Source organism: Salarias fasciatus, chromosome 12 (assembly GCF_902148845.1).
Source record: "Salarias fasciatus chromosome 12, fSalaFa1.1, whole genome shotgun sequence".
In the NCBI taxonomy this organism is placed as follows: domain Eukaryota; kingdom Metazoa; phylum Chordata; class Actinopteri; order Blenniiformes; family Blenniidae; genus Salarias; species Salarias fasciatus.
Genome location: NC_043756.1, coordinates 28,095,306 through 28,116,001, shown reverse-complemented (window position 1 = coordinate 28,116,001; position 20,696 = coordinate 28,095,306). Strand labels below are relative to the sequence as shown.

Here is a 20,696-nt window from a genome sequence, read left to right as displayed (position 1 = left end):
AAAGCGACCAAAAAGAAGGATTAATCTGCCACAAAAGGCATATTCATACTGATAAATGGCATAAAACGACCACAAAATGTTAGTAAACTCCAAGCAACTACCACAAAACTCACAAAACTCCAGCACGAAGATGAAAAGCAAAGAGTAAAAGACTAATTCCAACTCATAGTGTGAAAATTATCATATATGAGAAAATTCAACTCCATAAACACAAAATTACAAGAAATAACAAGAAAAGAACACGAAATAACGATGTTTTATTTTGAAAGTGAAGTTTGACCCATTTCCGTGAAAATTACGTAATTTGACGCTCAGTCAGTCCTGCCTTCTCATTGGCTGACGCTTTGCTCGATTCCAGCCAATAGGAGAGCACGTTACTGAAGCGCGAGCCACGTTACGTGCAGCGGACCAAACAGTTCAAGGTGAGTGGAGACGAATTTATGTCAAAAAGTATATTATTTTGCATTAGTTCCAGCTTATTATAATCATACAGATGATTGAATCTTAACAAAACTCGAAAACACTTGAAGCATTTGAGCGTAAAGCCGGAAATAGCTGCTTGTCAGACGATGCTAAGCGAAACGTGGCTAGCTGGAAAGCTAACCAGCTCCAACCAGTTTATGACAGAGCATTGATTAAAGTCTCTCCTTTCATAGAGTCAAACATTTAATTAAAGTTTAGCGGATTCCTGGTCGAGCTGATGTTACAGCAGGTCCTCGTGTAAAGTCTAAAGAAAAAGCACACATACAGAAGAATGGTCCACAGTAAAACCCTTCACAGTACAAATGAAGGAAACTCAAAGACACATTAAACAGGACTCAGTGCAAACATAGTTGAGGAAAACACCACGATTATAAAGAAATGCAAAGAGATCAGACTAAATTCGTCCTGAAACAATAAGATGTTAGATGTAAAGCAACATAAATTCAAATGAGCTTGATCAAAATGTGACTGCAGAGAGGTTAAGAATCTCATTTAAAAGCCACATATTAAAGAGGATTTCACAAATCCAGACAGCAAGAACCATAATTAAGTCTCAAATTGACGATGCATGTATTTAAACTTACTTTAATGACAGTAAATCACCAAATTTGTAAGAATATTCTAAATTAAAATAATCCCAAACTCTCCACATATACAGATATACAAGAAAGACACAACAAAATATTCAGTCCAGATTGTCAAACATACAACCTGCAGCAGACTTACACTCGAATATAAAAAAATCACCAGATTGCCAATGTAATAGTTTTAGAGTGTGGGACGGTTTTAGAATATGACAAAAATTTCAAATGTACATAGCCCAAAACAACCTTACTGAATGGGCAGAAATCGTTTAAAACAACTTTAATGCGGTGTCAAATGATCACAATATGACTGAAGAAAATTAAATGGTTCAGTAGAATTAAATGTGAAGCCAGACAAATTCAGATGGAAAACCATCCAAAGAAAGCTGTCAAGGTACACAGAAATAAATGTAAAATATCTTAAATGAAACAGAGTGAATGTAAATCGATGCAAATTGATTGCACAGATACACACAGTGGCTTTAAATGAACACAACGCTAACATGAGGTCACTGAAACTGCAAGATTTGAATCAAAAGAGGAGGAATTTTGTTGTTGTTTTAACTTGTGTCCTTGCTCCTCTCTGTATCCCTTGACCGTGGCAGCATGGGCGTGTTATCCAGGCTGCTGAGGGGTCTGGTGCGGGGCGCCGACCGAATGTCGGAGTTCACCAGCAAGCGCGGATCAAAGACTCACTACAAAGGGCGCGGAGCCAAGCCCACCGGCCTGCGGCTCTCCAGCCGCAAGTTCCTGTCCATCAGGGCCATGATCCCCGAGTTCGTGGTGCCGCCGCTGGAGGGATTCAAACTCAAGCCCTACGTGTCGTACCGCTGCACGGAGGGAACCGAGCCCCCGCTCACCGCGCAGAGCCTGTTCGAGGAAGTGGTGGCGCCTCAGATCAGGAAAGACTTCGAGGAGGGAAAGTTCAGCAAGGACAGTCTGGAAAAGTACGGCTTCGAGCCCACGCAGGAGGGGAAGCTCTTCAAACTCTACCCCAAGAACTTTGTGCGATAGAGACGCACGTGCACGGACTCACGGATTATTGGAAAGCTACAGAAAGTGAAGAGAATAAAAGACTGTGTTGTTATTTTTATCAGCTGAGATAATAAAACCTGGTGGATGTGATTGTTGCTGAACAGCCGTGTGTTATTGAGTTAATCACACATGAACACATCTGTTGTGTTTAGAAGGTAATGATAGGGCCCACAATAAGGAGATATAAAATAAGTCCCAAATCAGCCAATTGTTCAGAGAGGGCACATCCGGCATAGACTGAGAAATCATTTTAGATGGTAATGAAGCGAACTGCAGCTTCTAGTAATGGTGAGCGCGGTGATGCCTGAATTTCTCCCATGAAGCCAACGTTCTCAGATAAATCCCATCCATATGGAAAACGCCTTCACCAGGGGTGTCAAACATCTGGCCCATGGGCCCAATCTGGCCAACCCACCAATAAAACTAAATATTTTAAAGAGAACATTTTTTATTACATATCTTTAGTGTAGTGGACACAAAAACACTGAGACCTGAGCTGAGATATTGGTGAAGCCATAAAGGCTAGTGAACTAGCATTAGCCTCAAAGCCGTGCTGTCAGGGGGAGCTATGAATTATTTTACTGGACACAAAGATGGGAGTTGTGCTGTTTGTGGCTCCTGAACTGAAATGTGTTCGATGCCCCTTTCCAAAAAAACAAACAGAACACACCGCCGTAAAAAAAAATCACAACCAATCATTATAAAATGATTGATTTATTATTTCTAATGTGTGAAAACAGAATGCCCAAATTACAGCTGAAATAGGATTTTCAGTCAGCTACAGGCGTTTTGTCCCAGACTGTTGACAAAAATGAAATTTTTGGGTTTTAAAAAATGTCGCCAGCTTCATATTTTATAAAAAGATTTAGATTTTATTGCCCCAAGAGGAACAGAGGCGCTAGAAGCTGAAGGTCGAAGGACCGCCCCCTCCTCAGCACGGCTCCGCCTCCTCTGGCGTCCAGTCCCAGCGCCACACGTGCAGCATGTGGTCGTAGAAGGAGCAGCTCGCCAGCAGACAAGACACGGAGGCGGCGTCCGTGTCCGGGTGTAGGGGGGGTCCGGCGGCGGGGGGAGGTGGCGCCGCCGCCGCCACTTCGGGGATGTAGCGCCCGGCGTCGTCCTCCAGGGAGGTGTCGAAGCTGGCGGTGGGAGACTCGTACTGTATCCTCAAGTGTCCCACGCTCTCAGCCAAAGGTTCCTCTGCTGCGGCGGCGGCCGGGGGAGGGGAGCGGGGGGCCGGGTCCTCCAGGGACAGCCGGGACCAGTCGGCGCCGTACGCCAGCGAGTTGTGGAGGATGTAGGAGGCCACGACGGGGCACGCTCCCTCACCGCCCTCTGAGGAGGAGAATTCAGAGTTTACCTCCATCACGGGGAGCAGCTGTCGCCTCACAGAGCAATAAGACAAAAACGAGCAGCCCACCCAGAGCCTGCTGGCAGTGCAGCACGTGGAAGTCGTTGTGCATGCACGCCGCCAGCAGCAGGTGTTGATTGGTGGGATGCCACTTCAGCCTCCACACGCCGCCGCCCAGCGGCGTCTCGCTGAGCGGCCGCTTCATGCTCCGGCCGTCCCACAGCAGCACCTGCTCGTCGTAGCTGCGGACGGAGCAAACCGACCGGTCAACGGGCTGAAACCGGGAAGCAGACCGGAGGAGGAGGAGGAGGAGGAGGAGGAGGAAGAGGAGGAGCGTCCACTCACCTGCCGGTGGCCACGATGTGCTCCCGGTGAGGCGAGCTGTGGACGCTGCAGACGCCCATCGAGTGCCTTCACAGGGGAGGGAGCTTCAGAAACAACAACACACAAACACCCAACACACACACACACATCAGCTTTACCTTTTACTGGTGAACGTCGGACTGGAAGGACCGACTCTGAGATCCCAACCCTTCAGTTTGCAGTCATCACCACCTGAGAGGACACACACACACATAAAAACACAAGCACACACACAGTAAAACGTGCACCTGTGTGCAGGCGTGTACAAACACTCTCAACAACATGAGCATACGTGCATACAGACAGCAATGTGCACACATGCATGCACATAGTAACACGTGCGCATAATCATGCATACAGTCCCTGACAAAAGTGAGATCCATATTACATGGCTCCCTTCGAGATTTCCAACCATCAAAGGGGTCAGATTTTGCAGCAGGATGGTGCAGACGGCACCACAGTGGATAAGCGACAAGACTTTTCTCAGGGACTGCATACATGTACGACAGTAACATATGCATGCAATCACACAGACATGCAGTCACGACGTCTGCATGTACACACACAGTAGTGTGATGCGGTGTGTGAATCAGTGTGTGTGTGTGTGTGTGTGTGTGTGTGTTTCACTGGGAGTTGTTACCAGAGTAAAGCAGCTGTGTGTCCCAATAGGAGAAGGCTGAGATCCAGGCCTCGAAGTCGTGAGCTTTCCACTGTGACAGAGCCGTCAGGGCTCCTTCGGCCAGAGAGAGCACGCTGACGCATCCCGCCGAGTCACTGCAGACCACCCGGATGTCACTGCTGCTTAAACACACACACACACACACACACACACACACACAGGTTTACACCCTCACACTGGGTCCAGACCGACACCTGGCAGCAGATCCTACCTGTCCAGCCTCCCAGTGGACCAGTCCAGAGACAGAGCCAGCCGCTCAGCTCCCACCTCCAAACTGCTCAGAGGCTGCAGGCTGCGGCCGCCGTCCTACTGGAGACACACACTCATGAGGTGTTTCCTTCAGGCAACCGGCACACAGGGTGAGTTCTGATGATTTCATTCTTCTTTTGACTGTGTGACTTTATGTTTTAAACAATAAGTTGCGGATTCACTCCTCCATCCACTGCGATTCCTCTGATCCCTCATTTCTCACCTGACTTCCAGACAGCGTGAACAGCTGCAGCTCCCCTGTAGCAGCAGCCATTCCTAGCACGGGCCTCTCGGACACGGGGACGTGACACCTGAACGACACCCAGCAGAAGGAGAGGGATGCAAACATCTTTTTATTCCTCTGATTCTGCGGTGCTGTGTAATCACATCACTCGTGGTCCAAGTAACCATAGCTACAAAGCGGATTTCTCACCATTTCAAGTCCAAAATAGCCGCTGTGTCGATGCGCTGCAGCTCAGTCAGCGGAGGGATCATCGGACCCTCCCGACGGAATTCAAAAAGGTACAAACGGCCAGTCCGGCTCGGGGTGGCGTCATCCTCCCCCACCTGAAGCACGATGAGAAGAAAAACATGAGCCTCAACATTTTTGCAAACAAAGTCACAAAAAAAATCGTAAAATATCGTATCGATCAATGACAGTTACAAACTCAAACAAAAAATTGCAAATAGGTGAAAATAAGACTACTACTAATAATAATACTGGCAGACTGAGAAAAAAAATCACAAAGATATTCCAAAATAAAGAACAAAATGAAACAGAACAACAAAGAAATTCCAAAACACCAAAAATATTTACAATGAGACTCTTACATAGAACCTAAAGGAACAAAGACAACAAAAGCATGCAAATAAGCAGATTGTGCTTGAAAAAAAAAAAAGCATCAGAACTTATAAAAGTATCACAAATAGATACAAAAATTACAGAAATGTAAGACAGTCTGCAGAGTTGTAAAGCAAGAAAGACGAGGCATAAACTAAAGAACACATTACAGCATAAAACTAACCCAACAATCATAAAATCATGTTCTAAAGAGCATTATTAGGAAGAAAACAACTGCAAAACAAACGCAGCATAGATACAAAGTGGCATGAACTGATCAGAAATGACTCAATCCGAACAAAATAAAACACAATCCCTTCAGATGAATTGCAAAGAAAGACATTAAGGCAAACAGTAGCTAGTAACAGTTGTATAAACAATAAAAAGTTGGATATTAGTTGTAAAACAACCACAGTAGACACAGAAAACAAATTAATGCATGCAAAGTGATTAGATTCTGACCAGAAAAGTAATCAATTTAATGCAAACTTGCACAGATGGCTGCAAAATCAAAGACTGAAAAGCAACAGAGCAACCAGACAGTTTTCCATGAGACGCAGATGATGCCTGCATGCTGCAGCTCCACAGAGGATTGTGGGGATGGGAGATGGGTGAAGTCAACACTACACTGAAAGCTCACCCCTTTGTGCAGCTGATAGGTGCCGCAGGCCAGCACGTCGTGGTCGGATGAAACAGGACACCACTCCACCGTATCCGCACTCAGCTCCGTGTCGAACACCTGTAGACTGCGGGTCCGCGACTTCCAAGCCATGGCCGCTGCCTGCTCCGCATAACGTGACCGAACTGGAACTGCGTCGTGAAAACAAGCGGATTATTCTAAATCATGACAAGCAAACTTCAGATTATGTAAACAAACAGCAGCTAGCAAAATATTGTCAGGATGTTAGCTAGTAGGCTATAATTAACTTCCGTAGCGCTATAATATTACAAGTTAGTCCTTGCAAGAGGTCCGCAGACGCTCAAAATTAAATGATAAAGTGTCAAAGTCAAGTAAAGTTTCATTAAACTCCAAACATCCGCGAAACAATGCATGATCAATAAAACTCACATGTGCCAGCACTGACTGGAGACTGCGTGCGTGATTACGTCACCATGTGGCGTGGAAATGGTGCGTTCAGGAACCAAGTGAAACAATAGGAATAAAGGGTTTGTTTACATTACTGTCAATGAATCGTTTTTGTGGGTTCTAGTCTGATTAACAAATCAAACATTTCGTTTTGACAAGCAATAAGCCCAGAAAATACAACATTTTCGGTTTATATTGAGCAGAAATACCACAATGAACGTACGTTCACATTAAATAGTCATTGTTTCTGATGAATCTCTATCATTTTGTCTTTGCATGTTTGTGCAATGTGAAAATTGTGCTGATGTGAAAATTATGAAGGTGTAATAAAAAAAAAAGTTGATTCCTTCGGTGCAATTTAGTTTTATTGACATTTGACACATTTATACTGAAAAAAGATTTTTGAACGAGCAAAGAACAATATTAACAGAGGAAAATTGAAAACTGCACTTTGAGAGGAGTTATTGTTACGCTATGTCTAACTATGTTCAACACTTACTTTTCAATTCTTTAAATTGCCTGTTTACTGTTTTTTTTATTTGAATTACTTTGTTGCAATCTCTCTTTATATTCACCCTTTTCATTGCTTTTTCTCTTTCCAAATGTACGTGATTGTTCAAATTATGCAGTTTGAACTGCATTACTGCTGAAATGTGCTGTACAAATCTTTCCTTTGACTGCAGGAACATTCAAAAATGACCCATCTAGGTAGTAAAAATACCCTAAGGGACAATAACATATTATGATAAAAAAATCTGTGCAGAATATCTTCAAATTGAGATCAACAGTGACTATGACTAAACCTAATTTAAGAGTGACAAAGTAATTTCAATAAAATGTGAAGAAAACAGAAATGGTAAAAAAGTGCGGATGTGACAAAATGAGCCATAGTACAATTATAATGAGACATCTAACATCCTGGAAAAGACATACAGAGCTACTTACGTGTGAAATCCCCCTTCATACATTGTCTATGTATTTGGTCATGATCATTGTTGTAATACAAAGGTTTAACATTTTTATGAGGGGCTTGGGGATCATTGACAATAATCCCCTGTTAACCTTGCAGTTTTAAATGTGTGTTACCACAACAGTCTACACACAGAGCTCAATGGATTAATAAATGTGACCCAAATCATTGTAATGCTTTGAGGAGTGTTGAACCATTCATGTACACGAAAGTAAACAAAGACAAAATGTCATCTTGCACTAGCTTGTGTTCACACTCATAGTTAAAATCATCTTTTTGTTTGTGCCACAAGAGTAGCAAACATAAAATTAAACATATAAAGCATGAAAAAATGTGTTTATTACTTTATTTCATGAGGCTAAAAATAAAATTAATTGTAAACAAACTAAATAAATAATAGCAAAAAAAAAGCTCAATAGAAAGTCATCAGGAACCGAGGCTCGTGTCTCTGCAGCGATGACGCGTCTGACGTCAGCACGCTTGGCCCTGGACGCAGTCACGTGACTCCTGGCGTGACAGCCGCACCGGGCCACCGTCGTCGTTGCGTCCTCCGGCGAAGTGTCACCGCGAACCGGCCGCCACGCACACCGAGAGCCGCCACCATGGACTTCAACGTGAAGAAGCTGGCCTCCGGAGCGGGGCTGTTCTTCACCCGGGCCGTGCAGGTAGGCGCCCGGGGGGGGAGCGGTGGCTGCGGCTCCGCTTCCTCCATCCTGACAGCGAAGACAGATGTTCTCCACAGCGGGGCTCATGCAGCGCTCAGTTTGTGTTTTACTCCATAAAAAGCTCAAATGTGTGGAAATATGTGTGGATTTGGATGAGTTTGGGCGAGCCGGAGGAGATGGGACGGTGCGGAGGACGACAAGTGGTCACGCGGGGCGCACGACCCCCTCGTGACGTCATGACCTCACCTCCGCCCTCTATTATTATTGTTGTTAAATCTATTTTCAAGTAAAGTGTTCTTTATCCATATAAGAGCCACAAGCAGCTCTCACACTGATTACAGTGATTTTAAAACAACACTGCATTCATCCAGAGCAACCGTCTGTTTATAAAACTTGTCATTACTTTCGGTATTCCATGATGTTTCCGAATATTCCATGATGTTCCGTTTTTAAATGACTTATTTCTCTGTTTATATTTGGTGTACAGTTTGTTAAAATTGCATTGGTTTTCTTTTACATGCTTTCTTTATCTGATATTTTAACGTTGATATTCTCTGTGGACAACAGAGAAAGAAATACTTTGTGTGGGAGAAACACATTTTCTGATGTGTATATGACAATAAACTTGACCTTGACAAGGTTTCCCATTAGGATAAATAGCATAATTTCTTTAATTTTGTACATTCTGCATCTTTATTCATTCTAAGCCTTTCTAAATATTTCTTCAAAAAAAAAAAAAAGACATTCTATAAGCCTGGGTCACATGTTTCTTTAAATACACAACTTCCCTGCAATTAGAGTGAAAAACACACAAAATGCTAATGCTCAAAATAACATTTTCAAGTCATGCATCCCCTCATCCCCGTCCTCCGCACCGTCCCATCTCCTCCGGCTCGCCCAAACTCATCCATCATAATTATAAGACCATTTATATGCACATGTATCTGTGTATATGCTAGAATCTAGTCATAAGTTATCAGTTACAACCAACCCACATTCTAGTGAAGGCCCCGTTTACACAACATTTCAAGTGAAAACTCATCATTTTTCAATTTTTTGTTTTAGAAAAGTTTAACCGTAACATGGCAACATTCTGGAAACAATGTCCATTTATTGTTCTTTGTTTTTGTAATGGAGCCACACACACACACACACACACACACACACACACACACACACACACACACACACACACACACACACACACACACACACACACAGAACAACCCGTGATAATAACAATGAGAGAACACGGACATTCATATGGACAGAACACCAAGTGAGATTGTTGTTATGGTGACAGGACCAGGAGAATCTGGACTGGGAATCATGACACTCTGGAGGAAAACCTTGCTAATTGTGCAGAATTATTTTCTGTGGCCGCGGTGCACATGAGCAGTTTCTGGCGTCTACATGAATTCGGAGTCCGGGTGTTTTAAAAAAGTTACACTTTCCTGTGTTTGCATGAAGATAGAGCATTTCTGAAAAGTTCCACCTTGAGAGCTGTTTAGAAAAAGTCGCATCCCATAAACAATTGACTGAACATACTGCTTGACCTCAAAATAAAGTTGTTGTGTTGTTCTATTTGAAACTGAGCAGTTTGTAACCTCTTCTTTCCGACATGTGGATTGAGGATTAACCACAGTGAGCTGAGATGGTTTCTAACCTGATTGTGTTCCATATGAATTCGGTTTGGCCTTTCTGACGTGTGAACATGATATTCTCAGAGCCATGTATCTGCCGTTGAGTGTGTGACGCCTCTCAGTTCACAGAGGAGAAGCTGGGCCAGGCGGAGAAGACGGAGCTGGACGCTCACTTCGAGAACCTGATGAGCCGTGCAGACTGCACCAAGCTGTGGACGGAGAAAATCTTCAGACAGACTGAAGTCCTGCTGCAGCCCAACCCAAGTAAGACGTGAGCTCAGTAATCCGGAGATGACAGGGAGGAGGCGCACACACACTCACACTGTCATCAGAAAACGCTTACTTCACAATTCAGTTGTAATTTACGTCAAATATGATACACAATTTTAGCTTAGAAATGTACACACTCCACAGTTTCTCTGATTTCATAATGTTTTATAGTTGTAATGTGGTTTGATTTTGAAAATAAGTAGTTATACTCCGACACTTTCGACTCCTATACCAGCTAAACATAAACTATGACTCCCGTGCACTTTATTTTAGAATGTTGCAACATTTACACACTTAAAAAGGCCTTTTACAGAAGATTAGAGTACAAAGCCGTATCGTCTCATCACAGGAAGTCAGTGATAAGAAGCCTAATATGAAGATATCGTTCATTTTCTGGAGAAAATCTTCAACTTTATTTCACATAATCTCAAGAAAACGCTCGGATGTGGTTTTTATGTTCTTCATATTCAGACTGTATGCTGCATATCGGAACCAGTATATTGGTGCAGAGCAGATAAAGGCATTTGTATATGATATTTACAGGTTTATCATGTTATAGAATGACATATGTGCCCATTAGGGACTTCTTAATGACAGAGATAAAATCAGACCCATTTTTATATCATTCTCTTGGCTGCATTTTTTTAATTTTTAGAAAAATATCCAAACCAGTTTGACTGTAATATCATGAAATTATTTGTAAATGTATACAACTTTATAAATCTTGGGCATCATTTGCACACAAAGGGTAACTATTTCGAGATGTAAAAGGTTTCAACAGTGATAGTTGTATCATTCAAAAGAGCAGATCCTGTGTTGAGCTTCCTGTAGCTGATGTGGGAATAGTTTAGACTGATCCTGATACTGGACGCCCACCACTCACACTCCTCTGTATACAGGATGACTTGTGCACCATTAGGGGCCTCTAACTTGTACTTTTTGATTCTCCATGCCACAGTTGACCACACTGGTGAGTATCCTGTGTCGTCCCTCCTCTGCAGCCCCTGCTGCGGGAACCTTTCCATTACCTTTGAGTTTTCCTCGCAGAGATCAAATCAGCACATTGCTCTGCTGGCACTGAGAGCAAAAGAGGCTTTAAAGTAGATTTATTCGTGCCAGATTCCACCCCGGCTGGGTCAGTTTGGTGAGACAGTGCCCCGTGTCTCATGATTGCCGCTGAGTTCTTTTTCAATTCAAATCTAAATGCTGAGACTTGTTTTTTTCCAAAGTGTAGAAGGACGATCTCTCGCTCTAACCAAAGTTGGACTCATCTGAGAGTCTACACCCCCGCGCTGCACATGGTTTGTCTCACTAAGTGATTTTTTACTCCTCCCCATCCTGCTCTTTCTTGATGAGGAAATCCTCTCATACCCTGGTGGTGTGTTGAAAAACCAGAGATGGTTCTAAAAAGCAGACAAGTCTGGCTTTTTTATGATCTATGGATTTAAACAGACGTTAAAAATAATATCTCCTAAAAGAATTCTGAGTGAGACTGAACATGTGTGGAAAATCTCAGATGAGATTAACAGTGAAAATAAGATTTCAGCCTCACGTCATTACCATCTACACGCAGTTCACCCTCATCGCCTCGTCATGGTTAACCTGTTTGTCCTCCAGCTTCATGTTGAGGTGTGTTGCTGTGACGTTTTCCTGTAGACTTCTACCTCACACTGAGTTTTCCACAAGTGTAAGCTACACCAGATGTGATTGTAAAGCTTTCACTTCATTTTAGCATCAGTATGGTGTTTTCAGCAAAATATCCAGTCTGTTTTGAGTCTAAAAGGAATAAAATAACTCAAATTTGCCCTCCCAAAAAAAGAATGTACTGATCTTTTTCTAATTCAGTGTATTTATGAAACACATCCTCTCAGTAAAGTGTACTTGTGGAAAACATTTCATTTCATTTAAAGCGACACTAAGGAACTTTCAGTTTTCGTTGATTTTGGCGGCGCCGGTGGACAAAAGCGGTAGTGTTTTGCCTGAAGGAATACTACAGTTCCAATGAGGACTAGCGCGTGGCGTCGTAAAATGCTGCTCCCGGTGGCGTGCTGTCGGACTGAACTCGCCTTCATTTGTTTCCAGTGGCTGTGTGAAGGACGGATAGCGACGAGGTAATGAATCTAATGGTGGCTAAACAATGTTATATCATGATGTGACGCATGCCGTGAAGCAGTCCGCACATTTGGAGTTTTTAGTGTGCAGGGTTCCTACCACCCTCCTCACAGCTGCTCAGTCCAAGTGAAAGCAATACTGACGCCCTCAGGCCGTGACAGAGGGGTCATTCAACTTGTGGTAAGTCGATGTATCATCACAAAAGATATTAAAATGTTTTATTAAGGTTGAAAACTTCCTTAGTGTCGCTTTAAGTTTTTCTAATTCATCAGGATGAACTGTTTCCATTTAATCAGCGTTCAAGTTGGATGGTGTTTTTATTCGGGCTGTCTTGGTTTATATTGCTTGAGGAGAAAAGAGCGAGTTGCATAACATGAGGTGAAGTCAGTGACAGTGTGAAACGCCATCGTTGAGCAGTCAGCTTCAGTTGAGCTCGTGGTTTTAAAGCTGTGTTAAAATGTCTTCACATCTGCGACATTATGTGAGTTATTGACTGACTGGACTAATATGAATGAAGGCCTGTGTTACTCTGGGCTTGGTGTGTAAAAGCCTCTGATGTTCTGGTTAAATTCTAGAGTTCATACGGAGAACATGCTGTTAAAATGTTTAGCATTAGTGTCCTGGGACAGTCGGGATGTTTTGTAGATTAATGCTTCATCCTTAACAATGTATTGACCTGGTTTTACAGAAGACAGAAATGAAACACTCAAACACAGTCCTGATAATTCAGTTATCATCAGTTTGCAAAAATGAATATATTTTTATTTAAATGATTGTAGATCTCGAAACAATTCAGTGACACAGGTTAATGTGGTCCTGAAGAATCGTTCCAAACGTGTGTGTTTGCTGTGGTTCTGATCACCTGCTTGAGTCACGACGAGTCTCACGTTAGACTTCGGTTCATGTCACCGAGACGTCGCTAGCTTCTTTGTTTTTGGGGCTCTGTTTCCATGACAACGGTGCTCGGAACCTTTGGAAATGCAGCTTTTCCGAAAATGCTCTGATGACTCGGAAACAGGAAAATGTAACTTTCTGAAAATGCCTCGGCTCCATCTGCGTGTAGACGATGGAAACGCTGCCGCTGCTTCCGAGCACCACGGCCGGAGTCGGGAGTCCTGTTGCACATGCTCAGTAGATGGACAACAACATTTTCCATTCAATCGGATCCATTACTTGCACAGCGCTGTCTGCAGGATAAGCCCGTCGCACAGTGACAGAGCGTGTTGTTCTCTGCGTGTGTGTGTATGTGTGTGTGTGTGTGTAGTAGAGCTGCACAGCATAGCGTTTGAGCATCGCCATCGCAGTGTTCGCGTGCACGATAGTCACATCGCAGGTCCCTGTAATGCTGGAGGCAAATGAACTTAACCTTTGTGGCAAAACTCAATTCGTGTTTAGACACAATAGAACAAAACCGGTATGACCAGCACAGTAACAGACGACAAAAACATCATTAAGTAGTGGCTCTACTTGAAAACTGCATCATGTCCCCCGTTTCCGAGCACACGGACATTGTTTCCAAACGTTGCCGTGTGCACGCAAAACATTTCTGAAATGATGCGTTTTCACTGGAACCGTCAGCGGGTAGCCAGATCTGCTCTCTCGTGTTGAAAATGGAGTGGATCAGCGAAGGGCCTGTGGTCGTCTCTGCAGGCGCCAGAATCGAGGAGTTCCTGTACGAGAAGCTGGACATGAAGGCTCCGTCCAGGGCGACCAACGGGGAGCTGCTGGGTCAGTACATGCAGGACGCGGGGAAGGAGCTGGGAGCCGGGACGCCGTACGGTGAGTGACACCCGCCGTCTTCTCTCCACTGCTCAGAATGAGAACGCTTTACCGTGACGGATGCAGTGGCGTCAAAGTGACGCAGCGTCCATGATCCACAGCTGATTGAAAAAAAAAAAAACGAACTAAAGATGACATTCTTTTATACATCGTTTCTCTTAAATGCCATGAGACACCCCAGGCCTGCTGGGAGGCTTGAAAGGGACTGTTGAAACAGAGGACCGATGCCTGCAGCGAGGAGGCCATCACAAAGAAGTGGCTCAAGACGGAGGCAGCCTAGGTGTCGGTGAAAGAGCAGGGTTTCATTATGGAGGAACTCAACATGCCAGAAGAAAATAGAAGATGCATGTTTACAAGAAACTGGGACAAATGGATCATTCACACAGAGAGAACAGCTGAAAAGAAATTAAAAGTCAACATCCCACAGCCCCCTTGCCCTATTGGTGTTTAACCTGAATTCCAAAACAAATCAATCAAATCAAAAGTAGAAAGAAACAAAAAGAGTCTTTTTAAAATTCCAGTTACTTAAAAAAAGGGTCCGAAAACATAACATTTTACCTGTTTGTCGTCTTTTTAGTTGAAAAGCATCCACAGACTTATACTCCCAGTGGAGGTTTCTTTTTCACTCAGTTTAATGAAAGAAATGTATTGGAATTGAAATCCTTTGTGTGTGTTTGCTCTCTCTCGCTCCTCTCAGACAGAAATATCCTATTTCCTCTGTGAGCATCGATCCTGCCCTGAATCAACTGCTCAGCATCAGCAGCTCTGACCTCACATCAATACCCAGCTCAAAAATGCAGTTTGACAACTTTACTGAGCAGACTTTACAGAAACTGTTGCAGTTTTAATCATTGCAGTTTCTGTCTGTCAGCCTCTTTTTCAGTAAACGAGTGAACCTTTTCATAAATAAAAATGAACTGTACCGGGCAGGAGTGGTCCGCCATGTTTTCAGGAGCATCGTAAACCGAGCATGCGTGCTTGCAGTATTATTGCACTCCAGTTATTTTAAGTGCAGCAATCAAACATGGTTTTAATGATAATTGACATTTGAAACTATAATACTAACCGTGGGAAATTTTACCACGGTTTATCAATCAATTAATCAATCAATCGATCAGACTCTTAGGTCCACATAAAAGAACAACAGAGAATAAAGGAAAGAAAAGAAAACAGTGAACACAAAAAAACGAGCACAGAGTTCTGCCTTCTGAACTCCCAGTCCGTTTCAGAGCTTAGATACACGTCAGTCTCATGATGACTTGTGAAACCAAACTGTTCATCAGTGGTGTCGGCACGCGGCTGGAATCTGTCTACAAGAATCATTTCCGTCCCTTTTGATGGAACATTTGTAAAAGCCATAGGCCTCTAGTTGTCAGTGCTGGACAGTTTCCCTGTTTTAACTTTAATTACAGGTGCCAGCAGGACAGGCAGCATTGCGTCAACATTCCAGTGAAGCATCGGCCAAGCAGCACAGAAACTGACAGATGTTCCTGCTGTGATCTTATCTGGGCCACAACGTTTATTCAAAGACAGTTTCTTTATTGCAGCAGTTCCCTCCTCCACGCTCACCGCCACGCTGTCACGGATAACACTTTTCATATTAAACTCTTTACTTTTAACACGGCTGCATAAATGGCTGTAATGGTTTTTCCAAAGCTGAGATCCAATAACTCCTTCAATGTTGGAGGGAAGAGATATTTTACGAGTCTTCATTTCCTGAACTTCTTTCCAAAAGTCTTGCACATCTTTATTCAGCAGTGTTTGGGCCAAAGCATGAGCTCTCATAGTGTGTTCACTCCTTTTAATAAAGAGCACAGCATATCTGAACTGGGCCTTCGTCATCGTGCCGGGAATGACATCCCCCCCTCCAGAGGTCAGCGGCGCTCAGAAGATCATCTGCTGGCCCGTGGAGGAGCTCCACGGGTCCCGCCGCCACGTTGAAGCCTGCAGCGTCCTGAATCTCTCCTGCCAGCCAGCACATCCCTCCTTCCAGCTGTTAGCCTCAGGGAGGCGCTGCCGGACAATAAGAGCCAAAACGGGAAGAATGAGGAACAACACATGTCCCAGGACTGTCTCTATCCAGCATGCAGTGATTTACCCTACGCTTCCTTGGACTCATTCTACAGTCAGTTGCCAAACCCACACTGGATTTCTGCTGGAGCACATGCTTTTATCAGATGTGCTTTGTGTTTATCTTTTTATAGAAAATCACCTCTTTTCTGGTTTAGTGCTCGTCTTTATGTAGTATTTATTCCAATCAATTCTATGTATTTATGTCTTTATTATGTCTTTTTTCTTTTGCACACAACTTCACTGTTTTAGGACAATGACTATAAAGACTCTGTTCTGGGTTGTGACTTAAAAAAAAAGGAAAAAAAGCATAAAAGTGTATGAAGTAGTTGAAAACACACATTTTTCAGTACAGTAAAACATACTGTTGTTCTACAGATGATATCTGGATGTTTCTCCCAGTGAACACGTCAAACATCAAAAACACTGCATTTCCCAGAATCTAATAGGTTTAAGGGAGCTTAATGATCTGACTGCAGCAGGGCAGTTTGCGCCTTCCCTTCACAGTGTTTTCCAGTGAAAGTGGGAAACTTTCACTGGGTTTTCAGGGTCAGTTTACAGAACGCTGCTGCTTGAAGCCACTGAAGATACAACTGTTAGAAAACGGCTCGGTTTTGAAAATGATTCGATTCAGTCTGCATGGATCTACACCCACTACTGACCCTCTACACCCACTGCTGTTTTTGTTGCCACTCTGGGCCCCCTATGTTTTGAGCCTTGTGTGTCACGGGCCTACGTGCCTCAGTGTTTTGCACGCCTGATTCACCAGATGTGCTGGTGATCGACTCACCCTGACTCACGGCACGACCCCTGCTCCTTCCCGCAGGAAACACGCTGATGATCGTGGGTGAGTGTGAGAGCAGGTTGGGGGCGGCAGAGAGGGAGTTCCTCCAGACGTCGGCCATCAGCTTCCTCGCCCCCCTCAGGAACTTTCTGGAAGGAGACTGGAGGACCATTTCTGTAAGTCTGACACACAGTGAGAGTGTGTGTGTGTGTGTGTGTGTCTCAAGGTGCCCGAGTGACTACTGGACTTTTCAGAGACCACATTTACCTGGCAGCGTGTCAAGTAAACTTTAGCTCCTTGTCGGTATTTATTAAGCCTGATTCATACCCCGTATGCTAATGATACGCCGACATTATACGTTGCTGTAAATCGCTTCCACACCGCCTGTATGTCAACGCTGTGTAGCGCCCCCTAGGTGATCTGACCTGATAGTGGAGTGCGCTCCCGAGTTCTTTAAAATAATGAATCTTCTTGTATCCTATGGTTAATTAATACTCTTTCAGATACACTTAAATTTCCCCAAATTATGAATGTACAGCCAAATAACACCTTTTCACACACAATCACCACACAATGGTTGAACTTTCAACTATTTACTCAAATAATGAAAAGCATTAGAAAAATAAAAGTCAAACAAAATACAATCAGCCCCAAATTAAATGTTTTCAAACACTTAAATGTCTCTTTTCTCAGTTTTTTCCCTGAAGGAATCACTCCAACCAAACAGAGTTCAATGACCACACAAAGAAATCACTTTCAGTTTCCAAATCAAAGAAAAAAATAAATCTACTGTCCTTTATATTGAAATCAAAACCAACCACTCTGAAATGTGGGTACCCAGTAAATTAACTCACGTTGCAGGCCTGAAGAAAAAAACTTGAGTTCGTTGCAGCCGAGAGAAAAAAAAAACACGGCTGGATTGCGCTTCAGCGCGATGCAGAAAAAAAGAAAAAAGATCGATTTACAGTCAAGATGGCGGCCTTCCACGCTGCAGCGCGGCTCCAAAAACAACGAGGGAGGAACGTCCTCGGTGTGATACTGTGTGCAGAAGCTAATGGCAGTCCTCGTCGCCCGTAGACTCACGGTTCACAGCTGGAAAGGCAGGACAACACACTTAACGATCCGCCGAGCAGGCGAACCTCCATGAGTCCAACCAGTCGCGCCGAGCCCCTCATTCTGACTGGCCCGTAGCTGCCAGCACGAAGAGTCTTCACACGGTCCTCCCGACTCAGGAACAACCAGTCTTATTCACCATAAACATCCGTGTGCGAGTAACTTGTTGTTTCTCGGCGGACATCTACAGAAAGCTCACAAGTTCGGTGTTTTACCGACTTTTCTTCCCCTTCCACGGCCACGCATCTCCAGGCCCGTCCTCGCCTCGTGTCCTCCTCGCCCTTCTCTTCCTGTTTCACTTCCTGACTCCACCCATCTCACCTCTCAACTCGTTAAATTAATCAATAAAATAATAAAAACAAAACATAATCATGGACATTCAGTGGTCATTTTTACAAACAGTTTTAAATATATTTTTACACAAACACATGAACATTTTAAATGACATTTTTCATTGAAAACAATAACCAAAATCATCTCTCTTGCTCTTATTTTTTTTTTTTTAAACAAATTAACTTCATCACTTCATCACATCAATAAATTTTAACTCTTTCAACCCATACACTTTTAACTACATTTTTAAATTATTTAATGTACATTTTGGATAACATGAACTAAAATCCAAACCAGGTTACAGCTGCATTCAGCTTCAGTATCCTTCCAGGATACAGTCCAGACAGAGCAATGCGTAGCATCTGTCCACACACTGCTGTGTGTGCGCCACAGACTGTAGACCAAGCAGCTCGCCGTTAACCGTTTACATTGTTAAGGTGTGAGAGCAGAAGTAACTGAGACTAAAGTCCTGTGTTCTTCTGACCCCATTGGTTTCGGGAGGACATTTTTCCCGGACACTCATGTGGTTCAGCGTGTTTCCCGTCATGGACAGAGATTAGGAATGAGGGGACAGCTGACCACAGTGTCGGCTGATAAATTCACAACAGTCTGAGTCACATCCGAGGAGTCGTCCTCATCGATTTCTGTGTCTACGTGCAGAAAGAGCGGCGCCTGCTCGAGAATCTGCGTCTGGACCTGGACGCCTGTAAAGCTCGCGTGAAGAAGGCGAAGGCGGCCGAGGCCAAAGCTGCGGTGAGTGGCCCTACCTCCGGATCCACCTCCGCCCCCCATTTCTGCCCACACGTCTGACCATTCCATCCCGTTCTGATTAACTTCAGCTAAAAAGAAACATGACTAATTGTGTGTGTATGTCTGAACCTTTGCAGTGCGATGGCGAAGTGAGTATCCTTCCAGACTTTCATCCTCACACACACTGCAGGTCCTTCTTTTCTGCGTCACTCACCTCGATTTCGTGAATTTCTCAGGAAAGCCGCTCATAATGAGGAAATGATTCAGTCTGGCAAAGCAGTGAGCAGAAAACAATGACTTTCACCTGTGTGGAAAAAGCTTGATTCTTACAGTTTGACAGGAACTTCGGCAGCATATTGACTTTAATCTACTTTACTCTGACACTTATCTCCTCAACATAAGTGAGTTTAGCATCAGTATGATCTCAGTTTTAACCATCTCATTCATTTATTCGTTTATATTATTTCATAATTTTATTGAATCAAAAAACTGAACAATGATAAAGGTGAGTTTATAAGATTTCTTTTTAAAAAAAGGACAATGTTCAGAGCTTCTCTTGCTTTGATAAATCTCTTTGTCCAAACCGATCATCTCCAGTACTTTAATACATATTCCAATATACAGCAGACTTAAAATGGAGTCAGATATATTCAGTCATTGTTTTGTTCACAAATACTTTTAATTCATAAAGCGCATTGAAGTAATTCAGAAAAACAATTCCTTCATGTGCTTTCATTTTAATATCTAATAAAAACAGACTCATTTGAGGCTCAACAACTCAACAACATCGTCAAGTGAAAATGGAGAACTTTTATGGTGTTTTTGGAAAAAAAAAATACAACATTTTGAAAATTCTTACTTGGTCTCCGAGGAAATGGTATTTTCGAAAGAATCAGAATAGTCCTTATTTTCATCGCAACAAGTTGCTGAAGTTACAAGTTACAACGAAATTGCTTGGGTTTTAAAGACGCCCAGGCAGCCAATTACGGCGCTCCGTCTTAAAGATTAGACCATCGTGAGACAGGTTAGTTTTACCCTACTGATGATGTGTTGTTGCAATAGTTATTCTGATTGTTTTTGAAAAGAGCAACTTTTCAATAACACTTTGACTCCATATCTGCGGAAACCGGACAACACAAGTAATCTGAAAACCCCGGTACTGCGCATGCCGGCTGGACCGGTGAAATAGTGCCGCAGTCACATTTAAATTTACAGACCAAAGTTTTCTTTGGTGTGGTGCAGTGTATTCCTGATTAAAAATGACTATAAAGCCAAAAATTACAACCAAACATGACTCCAATCTCAAAATAAAGCCAATTTTGTTAAAACCTTCTGGTGCAATTCCTTGCATTATGCATGTTTTTATTAACTCACCCTGGCGGAACGACTTTGAGGTTTGTTTTGTAGTAATGACGTGCAAAAAAAACAAAAAACAATTGCAAATACGCAAATCATCAATGATGTATGCTGGGGTTAAAGATCAGGGAAAGAGAAAAAGATCTTACTCACATGCAATAAACGGCTTTTAAAAAGCA

General features: G+C 43.2%; 3 protein-coding genes across 6 annotated transcripts in view; 2 read left to right on the top strand and 1 right to left on the bottom strand.

Moving 5' to 3' along the window:
• Nucleotides 1–364: 364 nt before the first annotated feature.
• mrpl41 (mitochondrial ribosomal protein L41) lies at nucleotides 365–2,203 on the top strand. The gene is made up of 2 exons (XM_030105429.1): nucleotides 365–422; nucleotides 1,673–2,203. The coding sequence occupies exon 2, from the start codon at nucleotides 1,674–1,676 to the stop codon at nucleotides 2,079–2,081; it is 408 nt and encodes a 135-aa protein (XP_029961289.1). The 5' UTR covers nucleotides 365–422; nucleotide 1,673; the 3' UTR covers nucleotides 2,082–2,203.
• Nucleotides 2,204–2,774: 571 nt separating this feature from the next.
• dph7 (diphthamide biosynthesis 7) lies at nucleotides 2,775–6,698 on the bottom strand. The gene is made up of 10 exons (XM_030105428.1): nucleotides 6,655–6,698; nucleotides 6,226–6,395; nucleotides 5,178–5,311; nucleotides 4,968–5,055; nucleotides 4,707–4,801; nucleotides 4,457–4,614; nucleotides 3,936–4,008; nucleotides 3,799–3,864; nucleotides 3,523–3,695; nucleotides 2,775–3,437 (listed from the first exon to the last, which is right to left on the bottom strand). The coding sequence occupies exons 2-10, from the start codon at nucleotides 6,355–6,357 to the stop codon at nucleotides 3,034–3,036; spliced, it is 1,323 nt and encodes a 440-aa protein (XP_029961288.1). The 5' UTR covers nucleotides 6,358–6,395; nucleotides 6,655–6,698; the 3' UTR covers nucleotides 2,775–3,033.
• Nucleotides 6,699–8,148: 1,450 nt separating this feature from the next.
• The window catches only part of LOC115398508 (endophilin-B2-like), a 33,027-nt gene continuing 20,479 nt past the window's right edge, over nucleotides 8,149–20,696 (top strand). The window contains exons 1-7 of one of the 4 annotated variants that reach the window (XM_030105313.1): nucleotides 8,149–8,307; nucleotides 10,073–10,214; nucleotides 11,179–11,190; nucleotides 13,983–14,111; nucleotides 17,008–17,141; nucleotides 19,072–19,164; nucleotides 19,299–19,310. In XM_030105313.1, the coding sequence (XP_029961173.1) occupies nucleotides 8,245–8,307; nucleotides 10,073–10,214; nucleotides 11,179–11,190; nucleotides 13,983–14,111; nucleotides 17,008–17,141; nucleotides 19,072–19,164; nucleotides 19,299–19,310 (585 nt within the window). In that variant the 5' untranslated portion in view covers nucleotides 8,149–8,244. The remainder of the gene's footprint in view (nucleotides 8,308–10,072; nucleotides 10,215–11,178; nucleotides 11,191–13,982; nucleotides 14,112–17,007; nucleotides 17,142–19,071; nucleotides 19,165–19,298; nucleotides 19,311–20,696) is intronic. The other 3 variants (XM_030105315.1, XM_030105314.1, XM_030105316.1) reach the window with 3 other exon arrangements.

Coding starts and splice junctions, on each gene's coding strand:
- mrpl41 (XM_030105429.1), top strand. CDS start 1,674: ATGGGCGTGTTATCCAGGCTGCTGAGGGGTCTGGTGCGGGGCGCCGAC.
- dph7 (XM_030105428.1), bottom strand. CDS start 6,357: ATGGCTTGGAAGTCGCGGACCCGCAGTCTACAGGTGTTCGACACGGAG. Junction 4,009..4,456: donor CACACAGCTGCTTTACTCTG/GTAACAACTCCC, acceptor GTGTCCTCTCAG/GTGGTGATGACTGCAAACTG. Junction 3,438..3,522: donor GCACTGCCAGCAGGCTCTGG/GTGGGCTGCTCG, acceptor TCTCCTCCTCAG/AGGGCGGTGAGGGAGCGTGC.